Genomic DNA, 26,652 nt, shown 5'->3' with positions numbered 1-26,652 from the left:
TGTCTTCATTTATGCCTTGTCACTCCACTGGATCCTTCTATCCAGTTGCAAACTCCAGTGTACTCTTTTAGCCCCACTCTGCTACAATGAAAACCCCCTTCAACTGATACAGTTCTCTAAAGCATTACCAGCTCTTACAGAAACCAAAAACAAAGTTAAATCTGATTTTATTTTTATAAAAGGATAGTTCTGATTCCTGATTTCCTCAAGACTACCTCAAAGTCCCGCCCTTTTCCTAAATTTGTCTCTCTGGACTTCTAATTCAAACCTCCTCCTTAACATTTTACATTTATATTTTTAAACTTAAAGATTAAACTGAAAGTATAAAAACAGTGCCATATGTTCAAAGCATATCAGTTATTAAACAAAAGCACTAAAATTGACATTAAACAGTTGTATTCATTTTTTGCTAACAAAGAAACTGGATTTTTTTGGAAGCTGTTTTCAGTGTGTGATTACACAACATGATTTTTCCCCTCAAGAAATGATAGCTATACTAATAACAGAAGTTATTGCAAGTAATATCTATTAGCATAATAAGCAAAGGTTCTCTTTTGCTGCAAAAAGAGAATAATCATCACTACTTGCATTCTGATTGTTTAAGGCTAAATGATAGGTGTTGATGATTTGGTTGTCCACTATGGTCAGTTGCAGAACTTTTTGTTTTCTGTATTTTTGCTTTTTCTTTTGAATAGGAAATGTTTTCATTTGTTCCCTTTGTCTCTACAGATGGTTTCCTTCTGGAGGGGACCAGAGGAAATTTAGCCCTGGTGTTTATTTTAATCATGAAATATATGTACAAAAGTATTTATAATATAAATTATATTTTAAATAGTAAGACAAATATTTATACACTTAGTACTCAACTTAAGAATTAGAACATTACCAAATTCTTCAAAATCCCCTTGTACCTCTCCCCCAAAAGCATCTCCTTTTCTCCCACCATATAAATTTTTTTCTTCCTAGAGAAAACTATCCCAAATATTGTACTTATCATTTCTTTGCTTTTTTAAAAAATTTTTATTGTGTATATATGTATCGATGAAAAAACATAGTTCTCTTTTGCATTTTTTGAATTTATAAAAATAATCTAATTTTGAATATATTCCTTTGTAACATGCCTTTTGTTTAATGTTACATTTGTAAAATTAATCCATAAGGAGAGATTTTCACATAACATTTTTCCATCATCTACAAATGCCAGACTACCTTAATTTATCTTTCATAGGAAGATATGTGTTTTATGCATTTATCCTCTTTCATTGATAATTAGTGTTTCCAGTTTTTTGCTTTTACCAACTAATAAACATTTTTGCTATATCTCTTGACTACAGAGATGAGTGTGACTTAATATATGTGTTTGGGGTTGAAGTGCTGAGTCATGCTATTACTGTGTTACTTTTCCTGTTGTTACTGACACTGATGTGAATCTCCTCTTGCTCTTGGGAGCTCTGCTTGTGAACTATTATATTGGAGTTATTTGCTTATTGTCCACCAGGAGGAATAGCTCCTATTTTGCTTTCAAGCCCGCTTAGTTGTTTGCCAGTAACTTTAATATGTTGTGATTCTTTATTGCCCAAATTTGATCAGTGCATTCACATCCCTGAGCACCTACTCTCTCTGTGTGTGTGTGTATCTACAGTGTGTGTGCATATATCCTGTATAGGGTGTCATGACAAAAGGAAAAAGCATTGCCTCTGTGATTTACAAAATGATACTTGTAGTAGGGTTATAAATATGATATATAAATATGTTTTAAACCTTTAAAACTAAAAGCAAAGAAAAAATTGTGCATTGATCAGGACATATAGATCCCCACATCAAGGAGTCAGAAATTCTGTTCTATTCCTGTGGTTGGTACATTAGCTTTCAACTTTCTGAAGATATTTTCTCATGTTTAATAAGTGAGAATAACAATATTTGCCCTGTTCATCTCATAAATATATTGTAAGGATAAAGTGAGACAGTGCTATCAAAGCACTCTGAAAAATATTCTTTGTGTTACAAATACAGTGCTTTTTAACATTCATGGACTCTTGTATTTACTTCTCTCTAATATCATATTGTTGTGTTACTCAGGTATGCCATTTAGATTATCTACTGTGTTAAATTTTTTGCTTACATTCTAAATATGGCTTTTCTCAAGATGCTCCCTTTACTAGCAAACAGAAGATAATTAGAACAGGGTGGTGTGCATCATTTTGATCACCTGATTTGTTGCTTTACCATCAGATAATTGAAGTGTCCAGACTACCTGAGATGATAGAAACTGTTGCCCTTGGTGGAATAACAGACTTGGTTTTATGGCAGCAAATGACCTGTGTACTGTACATGACATTTAATCTTTATCTTCCTGCAACAATCATAACTAAATTAAGAACACATCCTTTTCCTAGCAAATTTGCTTTGGAAATATAGGGCAAAGAGGGCAAATAATTTCAAGCAAAGACAGTTTCAATTTTATTCTGAAAAACTTTCTCAATATAAGTGATACTAGTTTTAGAAGAGGAGTAGGCTTATTTCTTTTCTTCAATTTTAAGACCTAAGGTTTATAAACTATAGTAGTTTGGTGATGGCAATAGTGGTGGTGGTATGGTAGTGCTGGGACATTTCAGAATGATGTACCTTTAAAAGAATTCTACCCACCAGTGTAACAGCAGTGTTTCTGTGTCACTGACCTCATAAGAGATAACATCCACATACATCCAGCCTCTGCAGTTATTGGAGACATATGTATTCTGTGTTGGGGGTGAAGATGCTGTACTTCTTAGATTTAGTGCTAATATCAGTCAGTGATCTCCAGAGAAACAGAACCAATAGTAGATATATAGAGAGAGGAGGTAGGGAGATGGGTTGAAGGAAAGAGTATAATTTGTTTTAAGGAATTGGTTCATTTGATTGTGGAAGCTGGCAAGTCTGAAGTCTGGGAAAGGCTGGCATGCAAAGAATTGAGCCTAAGCTGGAAACTCAGACAGGGTTTCTGTATTGTAGCCTTGAGGTAGAATTGCCTATTTTTTGGGAAGCCTCAGTTTTTCCACTTACTCTAGAGCATTTAAAGGTTTGGGTGAGCCCTGCTCCATTACAGAAGGTAATCTGCTTTACTCAAAATCTGTTGATTAAAAAGTTAATCACATCTAAAAAATACCTACATAGCACCATCTAGATGGGTTTTTGACCAAACACCTGGGCAAAAGCAACCCAGCCAAGTTGACATGTACAGATAGTCATCCCAGTGGACATTAACTTTAAAATTCTAGTCAACAATTAGCATTATCCAGAACCTACCCATGGCATGTAGATAATCACATCCTCTGTGTAGATAATCAGAAACCAAACATCTTAGAATATAGGGTATTATGCTTCAGTATAATCCCAAAACATTATCTGCTTCATTCCAGAATATGAAATTCCATAGGATTCCTCCCAGATGAGGACTACAACCAGTCCAAACTGTTTTTCACTTGAGGTTAGGGTTGATGCCCCTCTTTTGGCATATGTTTGACTAAAGGGCTGTTTTAGCCTGGGTTCCCCAGATTCTATGCATAACTATTATAACAGTGGACAGATCTGTGCAACCTCAAACCAGAGTCAGCAGTGCAAACTGTTCAGCCTCTCTGGAATTTAAACTCAAGGGAGCAAAGGGGGGAGGGTGCCTAGTGGATTATGGTAGATAATTATTGGTGCTTTGGTGGTGGGTGTGGTGTGGTAACATACATTTGTAGAGTTGTGAACCTGTACCCCTAAATCATAGTGTTGTAACATTTGTAGAGTTGTGAACTTGTACCCTTAAATCATAGTGTTGTCACTCAACATTACCTCAAAAAACATAATTTAAAAAGCATAAGACACAAAAGATTTTAATCTCAGACAGTAGTGTTAGGAAGTGCATTTGAGTCTCTGTTAATTTCTTTTTTTAGTTAAACAACATTTTTAAAAAACCACCATCATCTGTTAGATCCCCCTCTACCCTTGGAGCCCATCCCACCCTTTTCTCCTCTGGTAACATCAGTTCTGTTTTCCAGGTCCACTAGTTTATTATTATTTTGTTGTGTCCATTCATTTGCTTTGTTTTCTCATAGTCCACTTGTAGGTGAGAACATCTGAGATTTCTTCTCTGATTTATTTTGCTTATCTTTCTTCTCTGATTTATTTCACTTATCATAATCCTCTTAAATTCCTTCCATTTTGCTGCAAATGGCAAAAATTCATCATTTTTTATAGTGAGTAGCATGTGATTCTCTTACCTTACGTTTCCTTGACTGAGGCCTTCTTTGCAAATTTTGCAAACACCATTCCTTCTCATCTAGCTGCAGTGCCTGTTGATATTTTCTTAGAAGTAGTAGTTCAAGAATTCTTCGCTTTTGTCACTGCGGCTATAACCATGAATATGCTCAGGCTTCAGAAGATGCTCACCTCCAGTGTCCTCCACTGTGGCAAAAAGAAAGTCTGGTTGGACCCCAGTGAGACCAATGAAAACGTCAATGCCAATTTCCGTCAGCAGATGCTGAAGCTGTTCAAAGATAGACTGATCATCTGCCAGAAAAACACCTTGGGCTACTGAAAGGACAGACATATCAGAAGAGGTAAGCAAGAGGGTACTGCCAGTGGTGGAATGCGGAGACGGTATCCTGGATGAGGAAGTTGAGAATTCTGTGCAGCTGCTCAGAAGATACTGAGAATCTAATAAGATTGGCCATCACATGCATCACAGCCTGTACCTGAAAGTGAAGGGGAATGTGTTCAAAAACAAGCGGATTCTCGTCGAACACATTCAGTCTAAGGTCTACAGGTTTAAAACTAAGGAAGCACTGAAGCGCCCTGAGGAGTGGCCCCAGCCCAGGAAGGATGAGATCATCAAGAATCTGAGGAGGAAGAGACAGAAAAATAAAGCTCCTTCCTTCCCTTGTGTGTACTTCATGGCCTTAGCAATTACATTGATCATTTGTTCAATAAAATAAGGCGTTAACTGTCAAAAAAAAAAAAAAGTAATAGGTTGACCCACTTTACAGAAAAGTTTTGAAAGAAAGCAGCAGGCAGAGTACAACTGATTCATCCAACCAACTCCTCTTAGTGCTTACTTTGTGCTCAAAATGAGTTCTGGAGGTTGAGAAGAAATGTCTGGTCATAGTCCTCACAAGCTGGAAGCTTAAAATCTACTCAGAGGATATGTATAGTGAAACTTCCCAAAGATATATAACCAAATATCTTGGGTTCATTTTCTTGTATTAACAACCAGAAGAGATTTGCTTTTTAAGTAGTTTTAGGCCAGAGGCGTGAGCACTTAGAGTTCATGGATCAGCTTCTTACAAATGGCCCCTTCTTTGAGTAATCAGAACCCTACCTTAAGTAAAGAAGGAAAGTTGCGAGGCAAAGTGAAAAAATTAATACTCTCTTCTGTAAAGGGATAAGAGGATATTCACTGAAGTTTGTAAAATAATAAAGGAAACAGTTATACAAAACCAAAGTAACAATTTTATTAAGTTCATATTTGTACACGTTCTGAAACATTACTATCTTTCTAATCAGAAATATAGTTTTAATAAATTCCATATTTTTATTTTGTCATGTCTTGATTAAAAATACTGTTGGAAAGGTATAATTGAAAACAGATCTATACTAAGAAGTTGTTTTTGTTTTTGTTTTTTTAACAAAGTACATGTTTTACATATTTGCTTTTACTTAGGAAAAAAAATTACTTAGGAAAATACAACTTGGGTGTAGTACCATGTGGTGTAAACAACTGAACTATTTTACTTTTTACTTTCCTATGAATGAGCCAGTATATATTTATTACTGCAGTTCCAGCTATAAAATTCAGGTAAGGGGTTTAAATATACCCTAGAGTATTATTCAAAAATAAATTCGCCTCTTTCAAATAGAATACCAACCTTGGTCTGTGACATTTAGGGGAGAAATTAAAATATTAAACTTTTATTACCTAGTAAACTGAAAATAAAGTAAAGGTTAAATAAATACAAAGCAGAAAAAAAATATATATGTACAAAATCACAATCTCTAAAAGGACAAACAGTTTGCTGTTCTCTTCTGTGAGAGCTTTATCAGCAGTAGTAAGTAATTCCACCTCTAGGGCAGTGCTAGTACCCAAAAATGTAAACAAGTATGTACTTTGTTTATATAAAGAAATATGCAGGCTGGTTTGTATTTCTTTATAGATATGAAACAGCTAAATGGATTCTTTCAAACTACCAGTAGGGGCCAGCAAAGAGCTCTTAAGAGTTTTTCAGAGCAGAATTGGCATTGAGATGTGTTTATTTGATGTGTTAAATCCTTTTTAGACTTCTTTACTTACCACAACACTCTCTTAAGTGAATGAATTGCAGAGACAGTGGAATAAAATATCTTGTGTGCTCAAACTATATTGGGTATAGTTTTTCAGTCTAATCTGCATATATTTTTAATGGAATGTTTGCTTAGGCTATTTCTTGGCAGAGTTTTAATAGTCAAAATATAAATGGCATCATTTAAAGACTGTACTACTTGGCTGCAAAAGACCTTAAAATTACAAGAGAAAATGCTTGGTGACAGCTTCTCTTAAACTTTTTTCCTCAGATGTATGCTCAGTTTTTGCATTAGCATTACTAGGCTAATTTTGTCTTTCTATCCTTCAGCTTTCACTTTTTGTAAGTAGTATTTTGGAAACTAAATGCTTTATTTGATTTAATGCTAACGTTTTATTTCACCCCAAAGTTCTGGTATTTTCAAATATATACAGCTGTTTGAACTTACTCATTTTTTAAAAATTTAACTATATTTCTACATTAACTAACTTGACTAAATTCCTAGTATAGCCACTATTTGGAAATTCAATCTTTGATTTGATACTCAATTACATGGGGCTTCATTCCTACCAACTTCCTGTAATTCTATCCCTATGGGTAAAAATATTAGTGGTCAAACTCTGCTGGAGAAAAGTATAGGAACCTTGATTCACATAGTTAAATGTTCATTTAGTAGAGCTGGAGTGAAAAAATACTGTTTCAACTTGAAATGCTAGAAGATTGTTGTTCTTGTGTTACTCATTCATGCAAATTGGAGAAGGTATAATTGAAACAAGGTTGGCAGTGTTTGAGGCAGTGTGCTGCAGCTGAGCTCAGCTTTAAAGGTCGCTGGAAATCAAGTGCTTTGTAAGTGAAGGCATTTTGACTACAAGCAATTCAAGACATTTTGGAAACGTCAGTCTCAGGAATGGGTCGTCTTTTTCTTTCTGTGATATCTGTTATCTGATGTCTAACTTAGGATAAAGACTACTACTTATAAACTCTTTCAGGCACCACAAATGATTTTTTCTTTCGATGCAGTACAGCTGCTTCTACCCTGTCTACCGACAGAGATCTTTGTTATGACTTTCAGCCCTTAACATGTTTGGAAATGAGAACAAATGGCACAAAGCTTACGATTGCACTTTGCAGCCAGAAGAAGTAATACTTATCCTTTGTCAGAAAACTCCGGAGGTGATTTGGATAGCAGTGCTCACATGTGTTTCAAAAGACCAACACGGATTTCAGCGTCTAATGTTGTTCAAATGAAGCTGACGCCCAGACAGACTGCACTAACTCCGTTAATAAAAGAAAACGTTAAATCTCAGGAAAGAGCATCTGTTCCTTCACCTGAAAATGTTAATAAAAAGAGCAGCTGTCTCCAGATTTCACTACAACCGACAAGGTACAGTGGATGTCTTCAGTCTAGCAATGTCTTAGCTGATGGTGATGATGCTTCATTTACTTCTGCCTTGAAGGATGGCATTTACAGTAGTGCTGTGGTTGAGGATGAACTGAATGCTGTGACTGATGGTAACCTTTTAAGCAGTTCTGCCATTTGCAATGATAGCCTTAGTAACTTTTTGACCAGTGAGAATGGGTCTTACAGTAGCAATGGTAGTGATTATGGGTCATGCACAAGTATCACAAGTGGAGGTTCATACACCAACAGTATCATTAGTGACAGTAGTGGTTATACTTTCCCACCATCTGATGATACTTTTTTTGGTGGAAATTTGTTCTCTGACAATGCTTCCACTGGAAGTGTGCCAAACAGGAATACTACCCCATGTGAATTTTTTTCAAGAAGTACAAGTGCAGTTCCATTTGCCCAGGATGACTTGGAGCATGGACTAGAGATTATAAAATTGCCAGTGAGCAGGAACTCGAAAATTCCACTAAAACGTTGTTCATCCTTAGTCATTTTTCCTAGGAGTCCTTCAAACACCCCACCAACTTCTCCAACAAGTACAGATACTCTTCCAAGCAAAGGATCCTATCAAACCTCACACCAGTTTATTATTTCTCCTGGTGAAATTGCCCACAACGAGGACGGTACTAGTGCTAAGGGATTTCTTTCAACAGCTGTCAATGGACTTCGGTTATCTAAAACAACCTGTACTCCTGGAGAAGTAAGAGATATACGGCCACTTCACAGGAAGGGCTCTTTACAAAAGAAAATTGTTATTGCAAATAATAGTTCAAATCAGACTGTCTGTGAAAAATCATCTGAAGGCTATTCTTGTGTTTCAGTGCATTTCACCCAACAAAAAGCAACTACGTTAGATTGTAAAACAGCAAATGGTGATAGTAAACCAGAGATGTCAGAAGTTAAGCTTAATTCTAAATCAGAGTATATTAAACACGTGCATAGGACATCTGCATGTTTACCATCCTCCCCAAATGTAGATTATGAAATAAATATCACTGGACAGTTGGAGAGACCAAATTCACAGATAAACAAAAACCATGCTGTTTTACAAAGAAGTATTTCTTTGGGAGGAACTTACCCAAATGTTTCCTGTTTATCCAGCCTTAAGCACAATTGTTCTAAGGGGGGACCATCTCAATTACTCATAAAGTTTGCATCTGTAAAAGAAGGTACAGTTGATAATTTACCAAGAGACAACAACAAAGATTTCACAAATAAACTATCTAATTGTTTGAAGCATTCTTGTAAGAAGGTAAGTTTCCTTTGGTTTTTGTAAATGTAAATTTATATGTAAATGTGAATTTAGAATACCTTAATATTTGGTTAAAATTTATTATTACTTAGCAGTTTTATATACTTTCTTGGTCCTTAACCAGCATATATTTTGTAGTTGTGAACTTTATATATGTAAATCTGAAGTACTCACAGTGTTACTTTATTTTATTTTATTTGTTTTTTTACTGATGTAGAAAAATGCATTAAGGAAAAACTTTCCAAAGTGATTTAAGCAATAAAACATTTCTGTAGTATAAAAACAAGCTTTAAATAATAATTTATACTATACCATTTACCTTGGTCTGTGTGTCCCTCAAGCAGCATAGTATTTTATGTCTAACTTCATATTTTATGCCTACTTCCAAAATTGCTCATTCAGTTTTTTTTCTTTCTTAATCATTGTGAAATAAAATATTAAACAATAAAAAGCCCATATAAAAATGTGAAAATCTTGCAATAAATGAAATTAGGTAAAGTATTTCTCTAAACTACATGTATTTATTAGATCATTATATAAATTATTACACTGTATATTTAAAGAAGAGGAAAAATAAATGTCATTTGCATTTGTATATACCCTCAACCACAGGAATTTTGTTTCCACCCTATTTTTCTTTAGCTACTAGCTAAGACTGCCTTCTAAAATGTAACTCACTCTTTTCAGCAATATTGAATTCTAAACTTTTTTTGAAGTTGGTTTAAATTGCTAGGCATTTCCCATAATTTTCTAGTTACTTTATTAATTTATTTTGATAAATTACTTTATTATATTAGTAATTTAATGCTAATGAGTTAACCAAAACAGTTCTTTATGTAATTTTTCTTTTCCAAGGCATTTTAAGAGTTTTGAACTCAAAGAGATTTCTTCTTAAGTTTCAATATTTAAAAGATCTTGCCAGACTCTGAGAAATTAAAAAGCTTTTCTGATTAACGCAGATCTAGATGTCAGTACATAACAGTTTAGGAAAATAAAACTTATCTGTTTATTTGTGTTTGCATAACACTCAATATCTACACCAAAGTTTTTAAAACAAACTTCAGGACCAGCAGCTTTAGGTAAATAAAATATTAAGTCATTGTTAGTTTGTTTTTCTCTTTTGAAATCTGGTATATAACATATAATCATTGTTACCTAATGCCTAGATTTTAATATATGCAAATGGCTTATTGAGTATGGAAAAAAGATCAGATTTCAAATTCTGATCTATATTTGAAATTTTAGAATTGTTAGTTCCATTTACAAAACCAGCTTTTTAGAAGATTATAATCCATTCAGCTGTTTTGCCCTCTAACAGAAGGCAGTGAAGTAATTACTATAAAGAAACATTAATAGTTTGCTAATTGAATTACCTGTACTTTGTAATTTTATTTTACTTTTAATGAAATAATTTGAAAGGAATAATTAACCTAGAAATATTTATAGGGCTATCCCTAAAATAGTTGACTTTGTGTTAATATAGTTTGTTGTGGATGCTCGTGAAAATGGTTTCTTTAATATTTTAATAGGATATGATTAAATGCCTTTTGCATGACTAAAAATATACATTTTATTTAAACTTAAACTAATTTAATTTTTTTCTGACAACCAGATGTTAAATTTTTTTTAGATTATTGTATTATAAAATAGCTTAGAAGTGTGTAATTTGATGGGAGAGCTTTAAATTATTCCTCTTTTTAATATTTATTAAACAACTTCTCTTTACAGAAGTATTATAAATATTATAGTGACCATTCAGTTCAATATATATTAGATCTAGGTTAATCTAATTGACTCATAGTAAATCAAGGTCTTGTTTTAAGTGGAAAATACTAATGTTGCTTTTTCTAAAGATAGTAATGACAACAATAACGGGGTTTTAGAAATAATCCTGTGTTTATCAATAATTATATATTAATCTAATTATAGTGGTGTATTGTAACTCCTTTATAAATAAACAGCTCCCAAAATATTTCCCATGACTCCAGTTAGTCTAGGGTAGTATTCTGATATGCTGAGTCTGGATTTGCATTTAACAAGTTGATATTAGAGTAGCATTTAGTAATGTCAGCTATCTGTACCCAGCAGCCATGAAATTAAATCACTGCTTTGGTCAGGGACCCGATTTCTAAAGCACTGGGATGTCTACAGATTCTTTTCCTATGTGTTTAGCTACCACTCTCTAGCAGTATAATATTGAGTTTCCAGCTCTCTATTATTAACAGTTCATTAAAGGCTACTTTTTTTTTAAATTAATGAGAACTTTTACCTCAGTCTACGACACAGATTCTGTTCTGTGTTTACAACTTAAGAGTGAAGATGGGGCTTTCTAAAAAAGAAAAAAAAAAGATGGGGCTTTGTAGTCTGCATAATGTTGTTTATTTCAAGCATATCAAAGAACATGATAATAACTGGCGTATGTTTACTGTATGTACTTTCTGAAATACAGTATTACTTTTGTAAATGCTAGATAGTGATTTTTTTTATCAGAAAGTAGATATTAGAAGTTTTAACATTGTATGTAATATTTTATTAGCACCATCAAGAAGTAGTTAAGGTCCTTTTAACCAGTTATAAAATTGCTGTTCAGATTTCTAAAACCTGTGTTTGCACTATTTTTGTTTTTTCCTATTTTCTAGATCACTTACATTTTGTGTTTGGATGCTCAGAGATTTCATTACCCTATTATTTAAAATACCTTAGTATTTTTCCACACTTTTACATATCTTTCATTCTTCATATATAAGCATGTTTTTATTAGAAAATTTGGCCTTACTTTTTTTTTTTTAGAAATACACTTTTTTTTGTTCATTGTCACTGAGTAGCTATATTACTTAAGTCTAGCATAGAACTTTAATAAATTAATGTCTCAATTACTCCAGAAGCCTTTAATCTGAAGATTATACATTATAATGTCTTCGTGCATTCTAAAACAAATGTTTTAGAATATCTTTATATTATTGTTGCATTATTTTCTAAATCCTTATTTTTATTAACTGTAGCAGAATACTTAGAGACATTTGCTTAAATTTATTTTGAGCAACACTTTGAGTCTCCTATAAAAACAATATAATTTATAAATATTGACTCTAAAACTGTGATGCAACAGTATCTTATACTTGTATATGTTTATTCCTTGGAAATGAAAATTATAATATTAATTACAAGGACGTTCAGTTAGCTGAAATATTTGCTTCAGAAATACTTTGTATTTCTCTATGGATGTGTCTTCTTTAATGCATTTATCTAGCATACTTTTGAGTGCCTACCAATTGCCAGGCACTGACCCAAGTCTTGGTAATAAAAGATAAAGTACAGTCTCTACTTGGGGGAACTCCCATTCTGGTAATAGAGATGCACTGATAAACAACAAACAAAAATGTTCAATATGATCTGCTAAAATAGAGGTGTGTATGAGACAGTGAGAATAACAGTATTTATCTGGAGGAGAGTACCTGGTTTGTAAAGGAAGTTTTCACAGCGGAGGTGACCTTGAGCTAAGTCAGGTAGGTAAGTTGGAATTGTCTAGGTGGAGAAATCAGAGAGGATATTCTAGGACAGGGATTTTCAGTCCCAACACTATTCACATTTTGAATATGTTTTGTTATGTGGGGACTGAATAGGATATTTAGTAGGCTTTTGTGCCTGGTAGGATATTTAGTAGTATCTCTGTCCTACCCCTACTAGATGTCAGTAGCACCTGTCTGCCCCACTTTTGACCATCAAAAAATATCTCCAGACATCTGGCCTCCCAGGTGGCACAAGAGGTTAAGTCTCAGCACTGTGAAGCTATCTGCAACCACTGTAGCACAAGTTCAATCCCTGGCCAGGGAGCTAACCCACATGGTGCAGCAGACCTCTCCTGTCTTGCCCACTGCTCCCCTCAGCAGTGCATTTCAGTCAGTCCACCTGTTCTGTTTCCTGCTCTGTCTCTGGTAAATCCTCTCACCCCCCCCCCCCGACACCTCTGGCCTGTACCCCAGTTCTTGTATGCATAGATAAATAAAATAAATCTTTAAAAAAAAAATGTCTCCAGACATTTCCAAATGACCCCTGGGGCTAAAACTGATCCCAGTTGAGATTTGCTGCTCTAGGCTGAAGCTGCAATACAAGCAAGGCTAGAGCGGTAGGAAAAAATCACACTATAAAAATCAAGCATTGGGAACCCAGGGATATCAAAAAAGATAAGACATTAGAAGTGGGTTGGGGGAGTACCTCATGCTGAAGAGAAAGCAGTCTGTCTTCAGATAACAGACAATAGTTAGGCAATGGAAGTCTTTGAGAGTGTAACATGCTTGTTTTTATACCTTGAGTGATACATTTTTTATAATGCCTTGGATTATTGGTGAACCAAATTTTTCTTAACTTGATTGACTGGGTGTATGGAGATGATGTGAGCTAAGATAAGAAATTCAGAAGAAGGGGTCAGATTAGAAGGATACAAATAAGCCATCCATTGTTAAGTTTATGTACTAGGAGGCTGCCCTGGTAGTATAGCACTGCTGTCAAATATACAGGGCAGGTGGAGATAGAGGACCAGGCCTAAGGAGAAAAGTAGAATTGAAAAAGTAGCTTAGGCGTTTTGTTCATAACCAAAGTCTTAAGTGAGAATGAAGTGAAAAAGCCATAAAAGGGAGAAAAAAGGAGACAATAAATAAAAATTCTAGGGGCCACCAACTTCAGGAAGATGGTGGAAGATAAACTGGAGATCAAGAAGAAACAAGAAGCCACCAAAGGGCCAGAGAGGCCAGGAGAACATGGAGGCATGGAAGTCAAAGGAAGGGAAAATTCCAGGATACCAACAGAGAATTTATGTATCCATTGAATATGGAGTTAGGAATTCCTTGGTAGTGATAGCAAGAGCAGGCTCAGGAGAATAGTGTAAAAGCCCAGTTTACGTAAGAATGAAACAGGTACATATGGTAAGCATATGAGAGACATGTCATGTAATAGGCTAAATGTGATATAATAGGCATGAGATAGTATAGGCAAGGTACACATTTAGTTACTGCAATATAGAAGACATGGTACTGGGTGTATATTAGAAGCATAAGATAAATTATCTCTAAGAATATTATAGTCTGTTTTTTGCAGGGAAGGGTGGAGACTGTATCTCTCTGTTCTTTCACTGTAGATCTGAGTATGGGCTCTGAAAACTGAAATGGAGAGTCAACAATATTAAATGAAGGAAACAGAAAAATGGAAGTGAAAACTTGTCTGTGAATAGTCACAACTTATTTTGAGCTGTATTACTCTTCACTTTCTTAACCCCCTCCCTACTGCCAAAAATAAGATAAAATAGAGCTTCCATGTAGTAAACAAGTCAGAATTTAAGACCTAGTTCTAGAGACTACTTGGAGAATAGGCATCTCTTTCTCTCTGTCACTTGCTTCTTCCAGGATACAGAGCCCACATGTGCTGGCTGTCATGAGGCTTCATCCTTTTGGACCTTCTCTCCATTTACAATATGGACGACCCTGGATAGGCCAGGAGAAGCCAGGACCAGGAGCCTATTTGGGCAGAAGGGGCCTGGCAGAGTCACTTGGTGTGGCTAGCCAATGTGTTGAAGTCTAGAGGCTGGTTAACAGGAGTGAATGAGTGCTAAGAAAGGCAACCAGTGATCTTGTTAGCACATCCAGGAAATACCTGAAGTATTGCTTAACTGTGTGGTTCTGTACTCATTGCCCCTGCAGGAGGTTGGAAGACTATTGTCAGATGAAGATAGATATTTAGAGATATAAGATATCCTTTCAAAACAAGAAGTGAGCAGTTTAATATTCTGATTCAGTAAGATGTTTGAGGGGAGTCTCTCAACAAGGGAGCAGTTGTTGGAAAGCAATTTTACCCTCACTGAGATTTAATCAAACTGCTTAGGTATACCTAGAGCAGATAGGAGGACTTGGAAGCAGCTAGCATGAATATGTATCTTGTAGCTCAATTCAAAGTCCAGTCACAATAAAGACACCTTGATCAAAACATTTCTAGTTGGATTATCTGTGGGAGAAAAAAGAAATCAGGCGTTCTCTTGACTTAGATATATTACAAAATTAAACAGTGTTAATGGTTTCCATAACACTGTGAAACATATGATTTACCTTAACAGGAAAAAAATATTGCCAAGCAAAAAGACATTTACATCAAGGATGTTGATAAACAGTGGACATTGTATTCAAATTCAGTTGTTCATTAAGTACAGAAACATTCTTACAAAATTTTTATCATATGTCTCCCTTACAAAAACTGGTGGTATCATAGTTTATGATATAGGTAAAATGATATTATCTACGACTACCTCCTGTTTTGTTCCTTTTTCTCTCAAATTTATGTTTGGTAGGTATTGCCGTCTAAAGCTTTGAGGTCTACAATTGGAGATGGTTTATTAGTTGTTAGTTGTATGAGAACTTTTTATATTTTTATGTGTGTGTACATCACTTGGTGATCTTGTTAAGTACAGATTCTGGTTCAGTAGGTTTGGAGTGTGGCCTGAGATTTCTGTGTTTCTAACAAGCTCCCAGGTCATCCCAGGTCATGCTGTTAATTCCCCAAACTCTTTGATAAGCAAAGTTTATGACCATTCTTTTTTGAGAACAGTAATCCAGTTCATAATTGAAGTATGAGTCCCCTTTTACGTAAAGGAGAGCCATACACATGCTGCAACCATAACCAAAATAATTTACAGAGCTTTACATCCACTTAAGTATTTAGATTAACTGTTGATTGAGACCATGTAAAATAAAAGATAGTGTTTGGACCTATAAGAATTCAAGAGCAAATCTGCCTATCTGCCTTATAAGAGAACTTTAGCATGACTGGCACAGAACTCAGTTAAATTTTACAGAATTACAATTTAGTTTCATTTAAGAACTTGAAAATATTGGTCTGCAAAGCATGCAGTTCTACTTAAAGAAACCTCTTGAATTTGTTATGGCTGCAATTCTGGTTTATGTTACTTTTAAAATCGTTGCTTGCATTTTTCCCCTCTCAGCATGAGATTTGAAAGACATGCAGTAGAAATGTTACATTTTTCTTAACTATTCTGGTTTATTTAAGCAGTATCTATCTTCTTTGTAAACAGTTTCATCTTTTTAACATACTTTTCTCTAGCAGTACCAGTTAGGGTATGACTAAGAATGTTTAGATCTGACATTGACTTATGCAATAAAATGCCATATATAATCAATGCTTAGTTATGAGCTGTCTTTTTGATAACTGTGTAAGGAGAAAAGTTTAAAATCTTATATATATAAGATTATATATAAGATATTATATATATAAGGTATTATATAGTCTTATATATATATAAGACTAATTTTTTAGTCTTTCTAGGGGGTTAGCCTAATTTCAGGGAGTCTCATAGATATTAAACACTTCAGGTAAGAGTAAAAGGGGTATAGCAAGAAAAGCTAGAGATGAGATAGAAATAGGCATGCTAGCAGGCAAACAACTGTAACTTTTCTAGAATTAATCAGAGAAGAATTCCAGAGAAGGGATATTATGAATGGATTATCTTTCCTGGGCTTCAATTTGCTAGAATCTAATTCCTTAACTCAGGGACCTTTTGTCATACTCCCTGCTGTATCCCAGTACCTAAAACAGTATCTAGCTCAAAATAGACGCTCAATAAATATTTGTTAAATTAATGACCAAAATTAGGGACCTTAGGATTGAGGTAGAAATGACTATAAAAGCCTAATAAATGAGGTTGACCAGACAGCCTTGCACAAACAGACAATCAAACCAGGATATTTAACTGATGACTGTAGTGATGAGTGGGAGCTACTTGATGCTTCATCCTTCGCATGAAAGAGTGGCACTCTTAAATGAATACCTTGTCCCTGGGGTGGATGCCAGTGGAATATTATGATCGTGACTCAAGGATTAGTTTCCACAGTGCAGTCTGATTCATAGCCTACATATTCCACAAACTGGTACCATAGAACTATGTGTCTGGATAGAAACTTAGATCAAGTTTTCTATAAAGAGGATTGAATGGGCCAAATGTTTAAGGACATTTAAACAAAGGTATTTTGCCTAGCTTTAAATTTATCATTGTTTAATAAAAAGACTTCATTCTAGTCTTGATGTAAGAGCCAGATTCTCGGAGTTGTTCCTGGAGTTTCAAGTAACTGTTTTAGCTAAGAATGACCTTTACCTTTTGTACCAAGCCTGAAAAACTGAAACCTCTTAAGGAGTCACAGAGCTTAATGGAAACTCAAGTCATCTTCAAAGCAAATGAATTTAACAAGTATTTATCGGAAATAGAATATGTGCCTGCTGTAAGTGACAAATATTCCTAGCTTTGAAGAGTTTATAATTCAAATGAGAAGACAATGTAACTATTAAAAACTATTATAGCACAGTAAAATATATAATAATATTCATATACCTGCTTGCTGCAGGCAGGTGAACACCTAATCTCTAAGATACATGTTTGACATATCATATTTAAATAATTTTAAGTTTTATCAAGATTCATGTCTGTTTTAAAACTGAGATTTTATTTCTTTGAAGATTCCCTTTTTGCCTTTTTCTCTGTTCTTTCTTTCTAGAATTCCTATTAGCCAAAGTTTTCATCACTTAGATTTGATCTTTTCCCTCCTGCATTCTGTTCTTTGCCTCCTTATTCTACTTCCTGGAAAATTTCCCTCAGGTTCCCCTTCTCTTTGATCTTAAAATTTTGATTATTTCACTTTCTAAGGGCCTGTCTTATTTTATGATGATTGTCTGTTCTCATCCTTCTCTTATAAATACAGTCTCTAATTTCTCTGAGAATATCTCTCTGGTTTCTGTGGGTCACTTTGCTGTTATTGTTGCTTGTATCTCCTGGTTATTGGACATTTTCCTCCTGGTGCTTGGTGAGCTGTGCCTGTCCATATTTGAAAGTGAGTCACTATTAAGTTATGAAGTTATCTGGAGGCTCTGTAGTTGTGTGCTGCTTTTCAACTGGTAGGCTTTATTGTTGAGTGAAGCCTCTAACTGCCAGTATCTGAAGGTCTTTTTGCTGAAGTCAGTTTGTTTACTTTAGAGAAGAAACATTCTCCTTTCTGTCGCTGTCTCTGTCTCTCTGTCCACACACACACACATGTACACACACACATACACACATGCATACATATGTATATGCAGTAACATGTATCATGTATTACACTGTGTGTGATTCAGAGGTGTAGTGATTTCTGTCTGTAGATTCTGAAACTTGAGTTAATTCAGGTTGACCCATACCTTACAAGTAATATTTACATACCAAATTCTTAAATGACTGATGATAATATAATTTACAGTAAATGAGGTATCTGCTTTTCATACCTGTTATCTGTAATGCATTGTACATATTCTAGAAATGAATGTACTGCTACAAAGGTGATATTAAATATTGTTAATATTAGAAAATGTGATTTCCTTTACATATTTCCCAATCTTTTACATTCTTGGCAATATATTTAAATGTAATTATACATGCCTGTCACTCTGAGGAAGAAAATAGACCTGTTAAAAATGTGTTTGGAGGGCCTCCCCGGTGGCGCAGCTGTCCACAACCTCCACAGTGTGGATTGGATCCCGGCTGGCGACAAGGGTCCCACATGGCGCTGCAGACCTCTCCTGTCGCGCCTGCTGCTCCCCTCAGCAGTGTATTTCTGTCATCTGCCTGTTCTGCTCCCTGCTCTGCCTCTAGTGAATCCTCTCACCCTCTGGCGCCTCTGGCCTGTTCCCCAGCTCTTGTGTAAAAATAAATAAATCTTTGAAAAAAAATTTTTTTTAAATGTGTTTGGATATAGGACGAGAAAGAAAAGACTTAATGGCCTCCTAATGGAATAGTGAGTATTCACTCACTCAAACTTGAAACCTCATTGTGACTTTTTAAATGGGGAGAAAATCCTGATATGTTCTTTTTATTTTTTCAATTCTTAACTCTGATTCTGTAAAAGTTGAAATCAGTTAATATCGTATTATATACCACATTAAAAAAAGCCTCTCTGAGATAGTTATCATCTCCATGTTAGAAATAAGGGGAAAAGCTCAGAAAAGTTAAAATAACTTACTGAAGATCATAAATCTTATAAATGATGTTTATGGTGTTTGGTGAGCCGTGCTTGTCTGTTCTGTGTATGCTGAAATGTCTGTGTATTCTGAAGCATTCTTTTACTACATTGCTAGCCAAGAGGACTTTTACCTTACCCTGCAATGAGGCATCTATAGAATAAGATGCTTGAAAAAGGTTCTTTCTGGTAAAAATAGCATCAGGAAGAGAAAAAAAAAAAGATTTGTCTAAAGGAAAATTTCTGCTTGGGCTTACTACAATCTGATAAATAACTTTAACACTCTGGAGAATATACAGTACAGAACACGTCCTTTATTTATTGCCATTGTTAAGTGAAAACTAAGTTCAGGTGTTATTATTTAAGCACATTATGTGAGAACCAGTTTAGATTTCAAATATTTATTTTTCCTATTCTCTGCTGAACATTTATAAATTACTTTGTTCTGACTGTTTTTATTGATCAAATAGCAGACTCTTTCTACCCCATAACACTTTCTGAATTTTCACCTTAGTTTTTCTTTAGTAACTGTAATAAACAACCTAAATGATTATAAATGCCTATTTTTTAATATTTATTTATTTATTTATTTATTTATTTATTTATTTATTTATTTATTTATTTATACAAGCACTGGGTACAGGCAGAAGCGCGGGAGGGTGAGAGAATTCACCAGAGCCAGAGCGGGGAGCAGAGCAGGCAGAAGGACCGAAGTACACTGCTGAGGGGAGCAGCGGGCGGCAGGAGAGGTCTGCGTGCCATGTGGGACCCTCCTCTGGTGGCCGGGGAGCAGCCGGGGATAGAACTGGTGCTGCAGAGGCTGTGGGCAGCTTCGCAACCCAGCGCTCAACCGCTGCGCCACCGGGGAGGCCCTAAATGCCTATTTTTTTAATAAATATTTTAAAACTCTTTATTATGGGACATTTCAAACATGCAGAAGTAGAAAGAATAATGCAATGAGTCCACATGTGTGCCCTCAGTGAAACCGTAGTGTCAACTCTTATCATTTTGCCAATCATATAGTCTGTCTCCTCTCCTTTCCACCCCCACCCCTGAAACTTTTTTTTGTAATGGATCCCATGCAGCATATATTTTACCCATAAACACTTTGGAGTATATCCATAATGGATAAGTACATTGGAATATATAAAACTATAATGTAGTTATCAAACTTCAAATTAGCAACAGGTCTAAACTTACTAGAACTACAAGGTATCTAGGTTATTTTAGTATCAGTGTAGCTCAAGATAGATACCTCTCCCTTTCTTGTGGAAATTCTTCATCTATTTTATCATGTTCATTTCACTTTGAGGATAAGCATGCTAATTTTTAAAATATAGATATATTTCACATCATTGTTCATTTTTGTACAATGTTTAATTTCTCCTTTCAGGTATAGTCCCCATAAAATTCCCACTACTAAGTCATCCATGAACTATCGCCATAGTCTGTTATGCTCTTTCTGCCCTGTTTTAATCCCTCTCCCTATCCCCTTTCTGCTGAATATCTCCAATTTATAATTTAGCATGCTAATTATTCACCACAGGACTCTGTTTCTCTTAATCAGATTATTTTTGATAATGTATAACCACTGTAATTGAAGTTTTCCTTTGGAACTTAACACTAAGGGAGAAGAAGTAAGACTTGGAATTTATGACCTACCTACACCTTGCTTAAGTCTCATCACAAATCTGCATTTAGAATTCAGACATCTGGGTTACCTGTCTCCTTATTCCTAAGAAGAGTGAAAATGTAGTTTGTGATGAATTAGCTGTATTAATTCCTTTTACAGTTTCTTTGAGTTTTAATTTCATATTTATGAAATATGCACTGTATCAAACTTGGCAGAGTTGTTTTGATGACAAGAAATAATATATTTATTTGGCAGATAGTTAGTGCTCAATAAAAAGTAGCTTTTACTATCTAGTTACAATGTGAAAATATATGAAGGCTCAATATAAACTATAAAGTGCTCAATATAAACTATAAAGTGCTATAATATGTAACAATACTAATTGTTGTTTTATATATGTAGAAACTGAGTCATATATACATTTAAGAACCCAGTAAGATCTGAAACGATAAACTATGTAGAAGAACACATATGTGATAGGCTTCTTGACATCAGCCTTAGAGATGTATTTGGGGACTTGACTCCAACAGTAGGGAATAAAAAAGCAAAACAAAGAAATCAAACTAAAAAGCCTCTGCACAATAAAAGAAACTTGATTTAAAACAAACTGATGTCCTACTGAATGGGAGAAGATATTTGCAAATCATATGTCTGACAAAGAATTAATATCCAAATTATATAAAAGATGTATAAAACTCAACACACATAAGAAAACAACCCAATTTAAAAATGGGCAGAAACTCTAAATGGATACTTCTCCAAAGAAGATATACAGATGGCCAATAGGCACACGAAAAGATGTTCTTCATCCCTTATTATTAGAGAAATGCAAAGTAAAACAACAGTGAGGTATCACCTCATGGCTGTGAGAACGGCTATTATCCAAATGAAAAGAAACAACATATTGGAGAAGATGTGGAGAGAAGAAAACCTTTGTACATTGTTCATGAGAATGTAAATGTAAATTTTGATTGGTGTGGCCATTATGGAAAGCAATATGGAAACTCTTCAAGAAATTAAAGGTAGAAATTACATATGATCCAGTCATTTCACTTCTGAGTATTTACCTAAAAATATGAAAATACTAATTAAGAGATATTTGCACCCCTGTGTTTATTACAGCATTATTTACAGTGGGCTTAAGAGCGGGAACTCTGCAGACATCCTCATTGATGACAGTTTTGTCCAAGGGGATATCAGCAGAGTACTTTGTGGGCATAAAGTTATTGTAGTTATAAAATTTCACAAAAGCCTTGATCTTTGACCTTTTGGCAGTTTTCTTCTTGCCTATGATGGCTATCTTTTTGTGGGGATAGCGATCAATTCCAGCCACCAGAGAATGGCTGTATGGGCAGTTTGAGGTGTCATCATCAATGTTCTTCACAGTGACACTTTGTGTCTGGAGTAGTATTGACCAGAACTGGCACTACCTTCCCAGGCTTCATGAACTTTGCCGTTTCCATAGCAACCATTGTGGGCCACTGACTCTTGATATGTGCAGGCAGAACTTGAAGCTAGTGCCTGGGAAGACAAGGGAAGTCTGATACCATCTTCATTTGATATTGTAGCATTTCCTATCACATTGCTGATTTGTTTTCATAATTTTAGAATGATTATTATTTTCTTCCTGGTAAATTCTCTTCACATCATAGAGTACTTCAGGTCTAAAGAGTTAATTTTTACAAAGATGGGATTAATTGAGATAAGATGATAAAGTATGCTTTTCTAGTACATTAGACTTTTAATTTTAAAAAACCATTTGATAAATTATAATTTATCTCTATGTATTTAAATACCTAAAAAGACAGGGCATACTGGGTTTTAAACAATAAAAATTGTCCCTAACCTCTCTCCAATATACATCCTTAGAATTCTGTACTTTTCCTTAGTGTTTACTATATAATTATATTCAATTACATGTGGATATATGTCAACCATGCAGAAATAGATACTTCATGTTATTATCACACATAGCGCAGAACCCAGCTATGAAAGCCAATCACTAATATTTTCAGCACTCATGAAATTTATAGTCTTATAAAGTCTGGAATAGAAGAGAACCATTCTGCAGATGTTAAAATAAATGCAAGGTAAAGCATAATTACAGAGGAGAAAATTAGCAATTAGGTCTCATCAAGAATTTAGTCTCATCAAAAATTTAGTCTCATCAAAAAAGTTTCATTAAAATGGCATTGAGCTGAGCCTTATAAAGCGATAGAATTTAGACAGGTAAAGATGAGAAAGAAACTTTTCAAGAAGCTGAAGTGAGTTTGGGCGGGCAAAGTAGTAGGATTTGTTCAGTAAAGGCATAGTACTATACCAAAAACACTTCTATTGACAGATAAGGCTGCAAAATAGATTAGAAGTAAAGAACTGAAAATCCCATGGTAGGGAATTTACATTTTTTCCTCTGGGTCAGTATTTTTGAAAAGTGTTCCTTACCAGCTTGTAAGATCCGTCATATAAACCGGGGTACAGTTTGTATGTACCTCTGGTCTGTACCCGTGCGGGGATTGAACTGGTGCTGCAGTGGCTGCGGACAGCCTCATAGGTTGCATCTCAAACCCTTGTGCCACCAGGGAGGTCCATCTTTACCTGTTTTAATTTACATTGTCTGTTATCATTAAACCATCAAGTCCTTTTGGAAGTAGGCATGGTAAAAACAGATAAATTTAGATGCACTACTTATTACCTCAGTTATCACCCGTCATTGTCTCCTTCCTGGTTTTCTCCAGAAATTGTATTGAATAGAGATCTGGTTCTCTCAGTGACTACCGACCGGATCTGCTGCTGGAGTATTTTCTAGTAACTTGTAAGACCTGCAGATTCTCAGGTCCCTACTGACTTGGAAGTTCTGGGGGTGGAGCCAAGTAAACTGTCTTTCAAAAACCCTCCATGTGATTCTGATACACGCTGAAATTTGAAAACCACTTGAGTGAACCACCTCAACCTAAATCTTTTAAAACTTTTAAATTAGATAGGGAGTAGTAACCTGTAGGCTGCTTTCTTCAGCTACCACCTCCTTCTGTCTATTTCAATGAAGAATGAATATTTTCCTTTCTAAAAGGAAGAGCCCTATCCCTTTTATCAGTTATCTAGCTGAGGGCATTTCCTGGTTAAATTAAAATTTATACTTTTAGCCCTCTTGCTATTTTCCTTTGTTTAGAAATAAAAATTTGGAACAATGGGAGAAGTTGTTGAGGCCTCTCTACCTTTCTTGAGGGAGGAAGAAAGCTGTAACAAATGCAAAACTTTCTCTTCACTGGAGTCCTCCAGTTTAGAGGTATGCAGTATAAATTGCTTCTAAAAGCATGTTGGAAGGATTCAATTTTAGCTTTAAAAATAATGATAAAATTCTGTTCGTGTTTAGTATAATACAACTGAATTCCTGTTGTTCCTTGTCTGCTGTAGATTGCTTATCTTTTGTAACATATTTGTAAAAGATTTATATTTGAAATTCTTCACTGGAAATTATAGCAAAACTTTAAAGCATGTAAATGTAGAGGAACGTGTCAAGATAAAATTTCAGTTCCCACAAATTTGTGATGATTATAAATCAGAGACCTCCAAGGAAACAGAAATCAGAAGATAACAAACTGAAACTGCTTTAGGATGTTGGTTTCTCCTGACTCTCTACCCAGCCCTGTAAAATTAGGTAAAAATCACTTTTAAAATGTGAGGGTTTTTAAGAGCTGTAGAATGCCTGTACCTAGCTTTTTAAGCAGCATGAAGCTTTTGTCAAAGAACAAGTACAGTCTGTATCTTACAGTTGAGTCTACCAGACAGGCTGGCTGGCTACGAGAATCACGAACTTGGATCTGTGAATGTTTGCTTTCAGCGAAGACATCCAGTTTCCATAGAACTATGATTTTGTAGTGTGGACTAGATTATACTATTTGTTTAACTAACACCATTTCTCCGTCAACACACGAAATGACTGAATCAGTAAATCTTGAACTTCCTGAAAAATATTTAAAGCATAAAGGCCATAGTATAATGTGAGTCAGAATGTAAGTAGAAAGGTAGAAGCTATTGCAAATAGAATTTTACTTAATAAAATTTACATATGTTAGAAAATAGTTAAGTTAAATTTAGAGTAGTTTTCATAATCCTTTTTTATTTATATCTAGGATATAGTATAAATACATTAATACAGATTTGGAGAAGGGGGTGGTTCATTAAAGGTTTTTATAACATTTGAGAAGCCAAAAATATGATTCCTTATTTTAAAAAAAATACTATAAGTGAGTTCATTCATATAAGTATTGTTTATTTTTCTCAGAGATTCACATGTGCTAATATTTGCTATGTCAAAGTGTCAACATTTAATGTGTTTAAGAAATGTTTAACCTAACTGTAAGTAGTAGAATGAGAGTTTAAATTCTACCAAACACAAAAAAAGGCTTCTATGTAATTTTCCTTTTAGTATCTCAACTTGAGAGTTTCTAACTCTTCTCTGGTCTTTTATGAAATATCTCTGAATTTCTTGTCTTGATTTAAATGATATGATTTACAAGGGCTTTCCTATATTTTTCCTACCGAAAATTTTTATAGTTATAAATTTATCCAGTTTCTTTTTTTATTGCCTGCCCTAATTAATTTTTTTTAGAATGAGTGATTTATACAAAATAACCATGGCATTTGCACATAAAGAATTTTAATACAACTATGTGAACACAGATCTGTGTAAGATATAAATTCATATAAAACTTCTTAATCATGAATCTTTGTTATTTTTGTCTTTGAAAATTTTATGTGCTTTTTGGCATCCTTAGGACACTGTTTCCTTCTTTAACATCCAATCAGTCCATGAGATCTATTTTCATTTCAGATTACTTCATATAGTTCATTGTAGTCTTTTTTTATTACATAAAAGAAAAATTACTTTTGGTATATATATGCAAAATGATAAATACAAGTTCATTCACAGAGGCATTGCTTGTAATAACAAAGAATTAGAAACAACAAACTGTCTATTATAGGGAACATGTTAAAAAAATTTTGGTATTCCATGCACTGACACACTATATAACCATAAAGATGAAAAGGATCACTACATGAAGGGATATTGGAAGAGGTCCTAGCAATATTGTTGAAGGGAAAGAGAAGTGATGCACACAAGAATGTCAACAAACACTCTGAAGTGGTACCAACCAACCAAAATAACATCTGTTACCTTTTGGAAGGACTGAGGGCAGGGTTAGATAGCTAGAGAGTAGAAGCCACTTTAATTTTTAACTCTGAGTCTGTTACCTGTGTTTTCTAAAATGACTTTAAAAAATCATCTTGATTAGAAAAATAGCTAATTCTGGGCCTCCCTGGTGGCACAAGGGGTTAAGACACAACCTATGAGGCTGTCAGTAGCCACTGCAGCACAAGTTCGATCCTTGGCCAGGGAGCAACCCACATGGCGCAGCAGACCTCTCCTGACTTGCCTGCTGCTCTCCTCAGCAGTGTATTTCAATCAATCTGCCTCTTCTCTTCCCCACTCTGTCTCTGGTGAATCCTCTCATGCCCTATACCTCAGGCCTGTACCCCAGTTCTTGTATGCATAAATAAATAAATATTTTAAAAAATAAAAGAAAAGAAAAATAGCTAATTCTGAAAACAAACTATACTGTATTTAACATTCATGCATTGAATTAATTTTTACTGATTAAAAAGCATGATTAAAATTATAACTTGGATATTATACGGAAAACTGGCTATACTATTTGACTCTGGTTATGAGGAAGTGATTCTTCCTTTAATATTTTGTTACATATAGATTTGCCCTGGCAAATTATTTGTAACTCACATTAAATGGAGCTCTTTTTTAAAGCTAAGTATTCTTTATAAATATGACAATTTAACTTTTAAAAATTCTATTTTTTTAACATTGGGTTCTCTCTTTGTGCTTGTAGAACAAATTCTTTTATTAATATAACATTGGTCTACAACATTTTATATGACTTAGTGGTACAGGATCACACCATTCGGGTTATGTTTGATGGAAATGAAGGGCATTATGCTAAATAAAG

General features: G+C 34.6%; 1 protein-coding gene and 1 pseudogene across 4 annotated transcripts in view; both read left to right on the top strand.

The window, feature by feature from the left end:
* Nucleotides 1-26,652, top strand: part of NEDD4 (NEDD4 E3 ubiquitin protein ligase) — a 105,434-nt gene that overhangs the window by 32,293 nt on the left and 46,489 nt on the right. Inside the window, exon 1 of one of the 4 annotated variants that reach the window (XM_037502542.2) lies at nt 7,214-8,962. The exons of 1 other annotated variant lie outside the window; for it this stretch is intronic. In XM_037502542.2, coding sequence (XP_037358439.1) covers nt 7,400-8,962 — 1,563 coding nt within the window. In that variant the 5' untranslated portion in view covers nt 7,214-7,399. Of the gene's footprint in view, nt 1-7,213; nt 8,963-22,137; nt 22,167-23,802; nt 23,916-26,652 lie in introns of those variants that run through there. 2 more of the 4 variants (XM_037502541.2, XM_037502539.2) reach the window with 2 other exon arrangements.
* On the top strand, nt 4,114-4,980 carry LOC119238655 (60S ribosomal protein L19-like; annotated as a pseudogene).

Source organism: Talpa occidentalis, unplaced genomic scaffold, assembly GCF_014898055.3.
Source record: "Talpa occidentalis isolate TD23 unplaced genomic scaffold, MPIMG_talOcc4v2.1 talOcc4.11, whole genome shotgun sequence".
Lineage (NCBI taxonomy): Eukaryota > Metazoa > Chordata > Mammalia > Eulipotyphla > Talpidae > Talpa > Talpa occidentalis.
This window is presented reverse-complemented; position numbering and strand designations above follow the sequence as displayed.